The 11971-nt window shown below is 37.2% G+C and overlaps 1 protein-coding gene across 1 annotated transcript in view; it reads right to left on the bottom strand.

Annotated features, from left to right (window-relative positions):
- LOC117290151 (neurogenic locus notch homolog protein 1-like) overlaps positions 1-11971 on the bottom strand; it is a 47425-nt gene that overhangs the window by 19815 nt on the left and 15639 nt on the right. Inside the window, exons 2-10 of the mRNA XM_033771405.1 lie at positions 7953-8199; positions 6231-6286; positions 5550-5669; positions 5240-5359; positions 4993-5115; positions 4260-4376; positions 4010-4132; positions 3760-3882; positions 3302-3394 (exon numbers count right to left, since the gene is read on the bottom strand). Coding sequence (XP_033627296.1) covers positions 3302-3394; positions 3760-3882; positions 4010-4132; positions 4260-4376; positions 4993-5115; positions 5240-5359; positions 5550-5669; positions 6231-6286; positions 7953-8199 — 1122 coding nt within the window. The remainder of the gene's footprint in view (positions 1-3301; positions 3395-3759; positions 3883-4009; positions 4133-4259; positions 4377-4992; positions 5116-5239; positions 5360-5549; positions 5670-6230; positions 6287-7952; positions 8200-11971) is intronic.

Genomic DNA, 11971 nt, shown 5'->3' with positions numbered 1-11971 from the left:
ATAATAATATAATAATAATAATAATAATAAAATAATAATATGAAAATATATAGCGCACGTACTTATTAATAAAATAATAATAATAATAATATATAATAATAATAATAATATTGAAAACTTATATAGCGCACGTATCTACAAACAAGACGCTGAGTTTATACAAACTTTCAGAGAGATATAATAAATTATTGAAGAGATGGATTATGAGACCCAGTTGGGTAGCACCTTATATGAGTTTACAAGGTGCTACGGTGCATTCAGCAGCCATAGCAAGGAATCATTCCTGACTTATATAGTTTATGTCTTTGTTAAAAAATAAAACAAGAAGTATTACAGGGTGCATCAAAGCGTTAGCTGAACCATTGTGACAACCTACAGGTTTACACACCATCTGAAGGCCAAGAATGACTTGGGTTCAAAAGTGAACCAACTGCATTTATGCACCACAACTTCAAGACAGTGGTGCTCCATGATGCATGACCCTGGAATGTAACCCAAGGTTTCATTGGAAAGCACAAGGCTTCGGCTTTTAAGGGAAGATACACTATAGGTAATTGTAAAAGACCATTGTTCTCACTTGGTGTATCTCAACATATGCATAAAATAACAAAGCTGTGAAAATTTTAGCTCAATTGGTCATCGGAGTTGGAGAAAATGGAGAAAAAAAAACACCCTTGTTGGACGAATTTGTTTGCTTTCAGACAGGAAAAATACTTCTGACTAGAAGTCTTCTATTATTTTATTGAGAAATTACCTCTTTCTCAAAATCTATGCTATTTTAGAGGGAGCCGTTTCTCACAATGTTTTTTACTATCAGAAGCTCTACAATGCTCGTTACCAAGTCATTTCTTAAGTTAATCTAATTTGTTTTGAGTAAGTGACCAAACGTGTAACTTCCCTTTAAGATGATGCCATGCTTTTGCTGGTAAACATATCTTTTTTAGACACCCTGTGTAGCAAATTGTTGTTATACTGTACTTTATTGATGAACACAATTTAACTCATTTTTTGTCCTTCGCTCTGTTTTTTTCTTTTTCGTTTTTTCTTTTTTTCTCGCGAGACAAGTAACATCTCGCAGGCGTCATTGCACTCCACTAAACATTTCAATTTGAGCATTATTGCTCTCCTAGAAAGAATTATAACATCTACGAAAAAAAAAATAGTCAAAAAGATCACTTTGGTCTTGAGGTGTGTATTCGTTTCTCAAGTTTCCAAAAGGAAAAAGACAAGTTCTGTAGTTTTAAATAACACACCAAACCATCTTGAAGACTGGGAAACTTAAACATGGTTTAGGAACAACAAGACGAACATCCCTGAAATTAGTGATAGCAAGACATGTCATTTTATTCATAACGATGTAATGTCCTTGTGGCTTTTGGGGCGGCATATCGTTTCAAAATTAACTTTATTTTGATTTCAAATTTATTGTGTTGTTCACATATGAAAAACAAATCTTCTTTAAGCTTTGAGGACTACTTATTTTCACAATTTGTTCCAGAAAAGCCTGTAGCACATTGACATACATAGCTCGTGGTTCCAGTCAAACATATTGCCCCGTTCAGACATGGGTTTGAAAGACAAGGAGGTGTTGAACTTGAAACTGCAAAGCAACAGAAACAGTTTCTTGGTGGCATAAAAGTCAAACAGACAACAACAAGGGATGAATGTATCAGCTACATGTGTCCAAGTTTAGACTAAAGGAAACAAAATGTTTCACTTATGTTAGTCCTGCTCGACCTCTTATCTGCCTTTGACACAATTATTGATGATGATGTGTTAATTTTTAGGCTGAGTAATACATTTGGCACTGTCTTTAAAGACACTGGACACTTTGGTATTTATCAAATACCAGTCTTTTCACTTGGTGGATCTTAACCTACATTATGCATAAAATTTCTGTGAAAATTTGAGCTCAATTGGTCGTTGACGTTGAAAAAACACCCTTGTCACACGAAGCTGTGCTCTTAGATGCTTGATTACGAGACCTCAAATTCTAAGTCTGAGGTCTCGAAATCAAATTCGTGGAAAATTACTGCTTTCTCGAAAACTATGTTACTTCAGAGGGATCCGTTTCTCACAATGTTTTATACTGTCAACCTCTCACCATTACTCGTAACCAAGTAAAGTTTTATGCTTATAACTATTTGGAGTAATTACTGCCTTTGTCCACTGCCTTTAAAGCCATTATACACTTTCGGAACAGAAAAACAAATCACACATTTACAGGGTGTTTACAGAAGGTAATAGCAAAAGACTTCTCTTGAAATATTATTCCATGAAATGCTTTACTTTTTGAGAAAACGTTAAAACAATATTATTATCAATTCTCGACATCGAAATTTACGGTTCTATTAAAACACATATCAGGACACAGGAGAACGTGCGGAAACAAGGGTGGTGTTCCCGTTATTTTCTCCCGACTCCTCCGATGACCGATATGAGCCTAAATTTCCACAGGTTTGTTCTCTATATATAAGTTGTGATACACTAAGTGTTGGCCTTTGGATAATCTGTTACCGAAAGTGTCCAATGGCCTTTTAAGAGCCACTTTATCTAAAGACGAGCAAGAATGTGTTAAAAAGCTACTCTTTCCTCCCAAGCTTAAATTATTTCAAACCCATTATACACTTTCGGAACAGAAAAGAAAAAAACGTTCCAGATTTTACACATTAATTTACAGGGTTTACAGAAGGTAATGGTGAAAAGACTTCTCTTGAATATTATTCCATGAACTGCTTTACTTTTCGAGAAAACATTAAAACAATTATCAATTCTCCGTTGTCGAGAATTACTGATTTATTTCAAACACTGTCATGACACGGCGAAACGTGCGGAAACAAGGGTGGGTTTCCCCCCGTTATTTTCTCAGACTCCGATGACCGATTGAGCCTAAATTTTCACAGGTTTGTTATTTTTATATCAGTTGTGATACACGAAGTGTGGGCCTTTGGACAATACTGTTTACCGAAAGTGTCCAATGGCTTTTAAGCCAAAGGATCACAGTGCATGTTTTGTGAATTCGATGACTTACTTTGACAGTTTGTTCCTGTAAGCCTGCAGTGCATGAACAGACATAGCTATTAGTTCCAGTTAAGCATGTTGCCCATTTAGACATGGGTTTGAAAGACAAGGAGGTGTTGGGCTGTTGCAGCTGGAAAGCAAAAGATGGAAGCAAAACTTGAGTGATGTAAGATTGCAAACAATCACAAGAAGTTCAGAACTGAAAAAAAAAACAATTTGTCATATATAAGAACAGGAGGACAGAAAATATGACTTACTTTGACAGTTTATTCCAGTAAACCTGCATCACAAACACAGGTATAGCTATTGGTTCCTGGTGAGCAAGTTGCTCCGTTCAGACATGGGTTTGAAAGACAAGGTGTTGGACTTGAAGCTAAAAAGCAGAAGATAGAAGCAAAACTTGAATGATGCCATCAGACAAAGGCATAAAACATTTATAACTAATAGAAAAATTTGTCACATACTAAAACAGTCAGGAGTGAAAAGATGACTTACTTTGACAGTTTGTTCCTGTAAAGCCTGCAGTGCATGTGCAGACATAGCTACTGGTTCCGGTCAAACATGTTGCCCATTCAGACATGGGTTTGAAAGACACGGAGGTGTTGAACTTGAAGCTGGAAAGCAAAACATAGAAGCAAAACTTGAATTATGTTATTATGCAGTGATGGCACAAGAGCTTTAGAACTGCAGAAAAATTTGTCACATTTAAAAACAAGAGGAATGAAAATTATGACTTACTTTGACAGTTTGTTCCAGTGAAGCCTGTAGCACATTGACAGACATAGCTATTGGTTCCAGTCAAACATATTGCCCCATTCAGACATGGGTTTGAGAGACAAGGAGGTGTTGGACTTGTTGCAGCTGGAAAGAAAAAGATAGAAGCAAAAACTTTAATGATGTTATATTGCAGACAATGTTACAGAAAGTTTAGAATTGAAAGACAAAATTGTAACATATAAAAATCAGGAGGAATTAAAGGATTATTTACTTTGACAGTTTGTTCCTGTAAAGCCTGCAGTGCATGTACAGACATAGCTATTGGTTCCAGTCAAACATGTTGCCCCATTTAGACATGGGTTTGAAAGACAAGGAGGTGTTGGGCTTGTTGCAGCTGGAAAGCAAAAGATGGAAGCAAAACTTGAGTGATGTAAGATTGCAAACAATCACAAGAAGTTCAGAACTGAAAAAAAAAACAATTTGTCATATATAAGAACAGGAGGACAGAAAATATGACTTACTTTGACAGTTTATTCCAGTAAAACCTGCATCACAAACACAGGTATAGCTATTGGTTCCTGGTGAGCAAGTTGCTCCGTTCAGACATGGGTTTGAAAGACAAGGTGTTGGACTTGAAGCTAAAAAGCAGAAGATAGAAGCAAAACTTGAATGATGCCATCAGACAAAGGCATAAAACATTTATAACTAATAGAAAAATGTGTCACATACTAAAACAGTCAGGAGTGAAAAGATGACTTACTTTGACAGTTTGTTCCTGTAAAGCCTGCAGTGCATGTGCAGACATAGCTACTGGTTCCGGTCAAACATGTTGCCCCATTCAGACATGGGTTTGAAAGACACGGAGGTGTTGAACTTGAAGCTGGAAAGCAAAACATAGAAGCAAAACTTGAATTATGTTATTATGCAGTGATGGCACAAGAGCTTTAGAACTGCAAGAAAAATTTGTCACATTTAAAACAAGAGGAATGAAAATTATGACTTACTTTGACAGTTTGTTTCAGTGAAGCCTGTAGCACATTGACAGACATAGCTATTGGTTCCAGTCAAACATATTGCCCCATTCAGACATGGGTTTGAAAGACAAGGAGGTGTTGGACTTGTTGCAGCTGGAAAGGAAAAGATAGAAGCAAAAACTTTAATAATGTTATTTTGCAGACAATGTTACAGAAAGTTTAGAATTGAAAGACAAAATTGTAACATATAAAAATCAGGAGGAATTAAAAGATTATTTACTTTGACAGTTTGTTCCTGTAAAGCCTGCAGTGCATGTACAGACATAGCTACTGGTTCCAGTCAAACATGTTGCCCCGTTCAGACATGGGTTTGAAAGACAAGGAGGTGTTGGGCTTGTTGCAGCTGGAAAGCAAAACAAAAAAGCAAAACTTGAATTATGTTATTATGCAGTGATGGCATAGAGCTTTAGAACTGCAAGAAAAATGTGTCACATTTAAAAACAGGAGGAATGAAAATTATGACTTACTTTGACAGTTTGTTCCAGTGAAGCCTGTAGCACATTGACAGACATAGCTATTGGTTCCAGTCAAACATGTTGCCCCATTCAGACATGGGTTTGAAAAACAAGGAGGTGTTGGGCTTGCAGCTGGAAAGCAAAACATAGAAGCAAAACTTGAATGATGTAATATTGCAGACAGTGGAACAGTTTAGAACTGAAAAAAAATTTGAATGGTACAAGATTCTAGATTAGTTTATAAATTTAAGTTGAGAACTGAAAGAAGGAAAAAAAATCGTATAGTTTACGAAAACAGGTCAGGAATTAAAAGATGACTTACTTTGACAGTTTAGTCCAGTAAAGCCTGCATCACAAACGCAGGTATGGCTATTGGTTCCTGGTAAACATGTTGCCCCATTCTGACATGGGTTGGAAATGCAAGGGTTTGCTGCTGGAGCAACTGGAAAGCAAAATAAATAAAAAGTTTTGATCAAAGATACATTTTTCAAAGACAATCACTAGATTCACCATAGTTTTCTCATAAATCTAGACCTGAAAGAAAAGTTGTCCATGTGTAAAAAACAGGTCGTACACAAACACCACAATGGACCTAAAATGGGCTTATAGATGCTATGTCAGATTTTTGGCCCCAAACATTAAGAAATAGATTGTTTTGAGTGAATGGTATTTCAAAGAGTATCACCCGCTCTAACGAAAACAAGTTGAACTTTTACTTTTAATGGTCAGGAACCATGATAAAAAAAATTAAACGTTTCTTATAAAACGCATAAGAATTGGTCACGTGATATATCGTCGGGATCCCGACGAAAACTAACTTTGAGCACTTTCACTGCTACTAATAATTGGCGGACTTTTTCGAGCAATGGCTCAAATGAAAGCTTGTAACTTTCTCGACCCCCATCAATAAATACCTATTGAATTCTAAATAACAATTTTTGGGTCAAATCGGCCAAAAATCTGACACAACATCTTTAACCATGGCTGAAGAAAACGAACTTACCGATGGAGGACTTCATATTTGTCCAATACGTTACGTATTCCTGGACAACCGAAAACCTACAGAAAAAAATAATGTGTGATTAATAGCCGAAATTCAAGACATTATTCCTTGAAGAATTCTCCGTTTTAGCCCATAAATGCACGTGTAAGGGCTGAATTGTGTGACAAGCAGCAACATAAACATGGACTAGGGTTACTAATGCAATGTTTGACACACTGCCATCTTAGTTATGTCAACCATCGTATTGCATCAACATTCCAAAGCAAATCTTCGTCAGAAATGTTTGGATATCATTATAGGTTTTCTCGGTCAATTTCGGAAAATGAGCAGCCAATTTAATCATCAGCTTATTCTATTTGGCACGAAATTGAATGCTAATGAAAAGAGTCATTCGATTTAGTTTTAAGACAAGTCAAAATGTAGTTTTACGTTATTCGAATTAACAAAAACATCGTTCAATTTAACAATTCATCAAAGCAACATTCAAATTCGCAGACGCTTCTTGAGGCGTGTGTGTCACGAAAAAGAATGACGATACGCTTAATTGAACAGAGTGCTAAAGGAATTTGACTCGACTCAAAACGAAATTAAATGGCCGAATTCTGAATTTGAAACGCAGAAACAACTGGAGAGACAAAACAGTTTTAATTCGAATGCATGAAAATGAAATTGACTGCTCATTTGCCGAATTTGACCGAGAAAACCTATACGTACATTCTCTTTTTTATTTTAGTTTTTATAAATAAAGGTCCTATCTCAAAATCATTTCAACCAAGGTTTGGTTTATAAAACTTGGATTCTGGTCTGTACAAGTGATGCTTGCGGACACATCGGGGTTCAATTTGTTGGCTCTGCTTACCGCGGAATTCTACGCTTACAGCCTTAACAAAAAACTGTTATTAAGGCCACATACTGTAAGCAGAACCACGGGATTGGGCACAGGAAAAACCTACATAAAAACTGTCTCTATAAAGTTGTGATGGTTTTGAGAACAGTGCCCAATTTCACAAGAACGTTTAATCCGAAAATACTGCTTGACAAATTTCTTTGCTTAGCAAATAAAATAAGTGAGTCACCAGCCACAACAATTTAAGCTTTAGGCTGGTAACCTATTTCTGTTGAGCAAAACTGTTCTCTTTTTCTAATTATGATTTGGGATGCTGACATCCTTACTCGCAGCTATAAGAGCAGCCGTCGATTTCACAAAACTCTTCCTAACTTAAGACGAATCTTAGGACTTAGGACGAGTCCCAACCCTGCACTGTAGCATGCAGACCTTAAGATTAATCCTACGTTAGGACGAGTTACTCGTCCTAACTCGAGATAAGACGAGTCCTAACTTGGTGAAATCGACCCCTGAATTGCAAAGGACGCGGATACAGCGTGTTCGAGAAGGAGCGTGCAAGCTCACATCCAGCCACATCAACCTATTATGACTACGGGGCATAGCCAGAGATCGAAAGTGTTTGATTTTTCCCCCGAGGGAGAATTCCCGAACTCACATTTGGCCATGGTATCGAATCGACTTGGTGAGCGAGCGCTTTCTGCACAAGCTAATCATTTGCTTAGCAGGTTTGTGTGCTTGATTTATCTGGCCATGTGGCTTATAACAACACATCGTTTTAAGAGTTAAATCAAATTGTATCTAAAAACCAACACAGATGAATTTTCACGCTAACACATCGTTTCGATAAGTATGATCTAGTCGTCTTCAAAACTTACTGAAATTCCAGATCACCAACTAGCTGAACTGGAGCATTCCAAGTGAATGTTACCGGCAGTGTCTTGACGAGCTGTCCGTCTGTGTGTGTGATAGTCCCTTGACCATCGGTAGCTCCTGGGCATGCAAGGTGCTGATAATCGCTGCCTGATAGCTGCCAAGAACCCACGACAGAACCATCAGTGACCTGGCGGGCCTGCATAATGACGCCCTTGAAGGTGGTCATGCTAGGGTTGGCGCTAAGACGAACTACGAGAAAAGGGGGAAAGTTTTAAAGACCTACTTGAACGAAAGTGTCAAGTCGTGAACTTCGCTGAATTTCATTTCAAATGTTTCAATCAATTAGAAAATCAAGTCATATGACTATAAACAAATTTTAATTGTAAAAGTAAAACAAATATTTTGAATACTCTTATCCAGCGCTTTTCCTAAAAAAGCGAAAAGCTCCATTGCGTAATCACTTATGTTACGTAATAGTTGGGAGTTCCAATTTGTGTTGCAGCGTGGAGGTATAACAAAGCAAACTTATAATTATGGACTCTCACGGCTCAATATATCGTTCACTGTAAAAGCTACACGCAGAACTTATTCAAAATTGCTTATAAAACAATACCATTATTAGTAGTAGTAGTAAGTCCATCTATCTAATCGTGGTTTGTTGATACTCATTAAGTTTACTTTTAAAAAGAGTACACATTTTTGAATCTTCAAAATGCACGAAATATATTATGTATATAAAATAAAATAAACAAACGGACAACCTGTTTTTCCTTTTTTAAGAAATTAAATGGAAGACCACTATTACAAACAGACAATGAAAAAAGAATACACCCAACCGATACGTGATTTATAAAAGGCATATTATGTGTTTCATTTGTATGACTCCGTTAAGGTTAACAGTTAACTATAACACATGGTTGCAATATCGCACAGGGTTCCATAAGTATTGATCAGTACGAGAAAGTTGAAATATAAAATAAATAGAAACTTTCTTAAAACATCAAAACAAAAATCAAAGCACTACATTTGAAGAATTTTTCTTCATGCAAAGAAATCAAACCATACGCAGTAAAACAAATTGGGTTCATATTTTTTAGGATTATACGTCTGAATTCCAACTTTTTCTGATAATGGGTAGGCCTATTTATGCATGACCTCCTCAAAAAAAAACAAGGCCGGCTTTTTATAGGATTTTCCACCCCGACAATCTCTAAGCCTATAAAAAGAAGGTGAAATGTGTATGGTACTTTTTCTTCTTCTTTCTAACACGTCTACAAAAAGTCAAAAGCCAAACACTTAACAGTCTCTTCAATTCATAGATTAATGTGCACTCCACATACACACAGTAATCGAAAATATTTTCGTGTTGTTGTTTAAAATATACAAAAGCCTCCCCGTACAAGAGAGAGAATGGGTGAGTGATTTTCAATTGAAGTTTGGTATTTGGCAATTTATTCACGGAACTCTAAATCCTTCGACCCGAAATGCATCCTTTTGGGACCTTGAGAAGAAAACAAATATGTAGAGTGCAGACGGTGCTGGGTTATTTGGAACCGGTCCGTGTTTGTGTAACCTTTTCAAATGAGTTTGCAAATTTACTTCATTATATTGAACGTTCTAGAATTTCTTGGTTATATTCATTGCTGGTAGAATTGGACACCACAAATAGTTCCTTGTTCATGTGTTTTAAAACTATATATGCGCAGTGTAACCTGAGAACATTATTCGAATCAACACAATGAGTATGGACTTGAAACACTATGTGTTCTTAAACACGTCTTCGCAGGTTTTTTTATCTCCTATTTTGAAGAATATGATTTTCCTTTAAAGGGAAGGTACACGTTTGGTAATTACTCAAAACCAATATTAACTTTAAAACTGACTTAATAACGAGCATTCGAGAGCTGTTGATAGTAAAAAACATTGTGAGAAACGGCTCCCTCTGAAGTCACATAGATTTTTTAGAAAGGGGTAATCTCTCACTAAAATATTAAAAGACTTCTAGCTAGAACTAGAAGTCTTTTATGATTCCGATCTGAAAGCACACAAATTCGTTTTCTCGCAAGTTCGATGACCGATCGAGCCCACATTTTCACAGGCTGTTCTTTTATGCTTATGTTTGGATACACCAAGTGAGAACACTGGTCTTTGATAATTTCCAAACGTGTACAGTGCCTTTAAGTAACATTTATCTTCTTTGTTTGTATATTTTTTTTTTTTTTTTTTTTTTTTTTTTTTTTTTTTTTTTTTTTTTTTTTTTTTTTTTTTATGTATATTATATCAATAGTATGTCTGGGTCTCTGTTTTTTGTGAATTTGATTTTAATTTAAATTTTAGGGGACCTCGTTTGTCCAATTAAAAACTATATTTATACGAATTCCATATACTATTTGGTACTTGCCCCTTCAGGGGATCCGTACTGAACAAATTATTTTCATATTTTTGCTTTCTCGGGTTGGATTCGAATCCACAAATCACGCAGCAGACGTTTTTTTCCGCAAGGACTAATCAATCAATCTTGCAGAAAACGACATGAACTTCCCGAAAACCAGGTGCTGTGTGATCAGAGTCAGAAGGAATGTTAATAGAAGGTCCAAGTAACTGTATTATGGACCTGTTATATTACCAGTATACATTGAGTGCATTTACATTAGAGCTTTAGTTTTTCTAAGGATTCGCCATATTAATATTCATACATTTGTTTGTAATTATTGTGATTTTAGATACTTTTAAAGCGTTATTGGAAAAACCGTAAAACGTTTTTAGATAACTGACAACAGTCATTACGCCCTGTACACAAGATATTGTGTTGTTGTTGGACAACAATGTAGCAACGTGTTCGTCTCTGACCATATTTGTTATGGGTAGTGTAAGGAAAGGCACTTGAAAAGTGTAACCATTTTCAGGATTTCAGAACGGTAACACGCTCAACTGCATTAAAAAAAATAGTAGTACTAAAACAATATTGTAGTACTATGCATGATCCTGATTTACATTACAAAGCCTATATCGTCATATAAAATCGCACCTTGCTATTCTAATCCTCTAGTTTTACAAAGATTGCTTTAATTATTTAACATAAAGATGTCAGGTAGAAGCCCAGGTTCAACATTATAAACTGTTAATCTCAATTCGCAATACTGTGGCGGAATTTACCAATTACCAATTGGGACAAAGTGTCCACCGGCAATCACTCACTGGTAGGTGGGTGTTCCTATATCAGGGCCGGGAGAATAAGTCCGTTCGGGTGGAAATATACCGCCCCATGCACGGATCGTAATACCTGTAGAACCCTAGTTAACCTCAGAAGGAATTTGTCATGGGGAAACAACCACAAATAACACAAGGAATAGACACTGTCTGACGGTTTAATGATTTATTGAGTACGAACTGGAATAATTGACCTCAGGTTTAACTGACATAATAGGGAATAATGGCGGAGCCTCTATAACAATAAATAGTGAATGCTTAATATAACGTAACAAGTGTTAGCCTCTCCCCCTATTGATCCTGGAGCATTAAGTCCTATTGCCCCAACCGCAAATAGCCTCAGTAACCTCCGTTAGCCTCCTGTGGTAACGTTACCACACCGTTCAGTGCTTCCCCCAGATTGCCCCGTACGTTAGCCTCCCGTTAGCCTCACGCTAATTCCCTGACGTTAGCCTGTCCTTGTCCACCTTGTAGCCTCGCGCTACTAACCCTCGGTTCCCCAGTTACACCTTTCCTCTAGTTTCCAGGTATACTAACCTGATTACCTCTTTTTGGGAGCCGGCCCTGGTCCGTCCTGACGTCCTTTCTCCGGGGTGGCCGATCAAGCACTGCTACTTCCGCGCTCGTGCATGCCTGCTCACACTGCCATCATGGTGCTGCCCGCATCATAGGTGACTCATCCTGGCCATTGCCCAATCAGCGTGCGCCGTGCCTGTATCCGTGCAGACACGGGCGTCCAATCAGCGTGCGTTCCGCTAGTCACCGTCCGATGCGGCAGCATGGCAGTAACCGCTACATGTCGTGCGCCCTC

The sequence above is a fragment of the Asterias rubens genome, chromosome 5 (assembly GCF_902459465.1).
Source record: "Asterias rubens chromosome 5, eAstRub1.3, whole genome shotgun sequence".
In the NCBI taxonomy this organism is placed as follows: domain Eukaryota; kingdom Metazoa; phylum Echinodermata; class Asteroidea; order Forcipulatida; family Asteriidae; genus Asterias; species Asterias rubens.
This window is presented reverse-complemented; position numbering and strand designations above follow the sequence as displayed.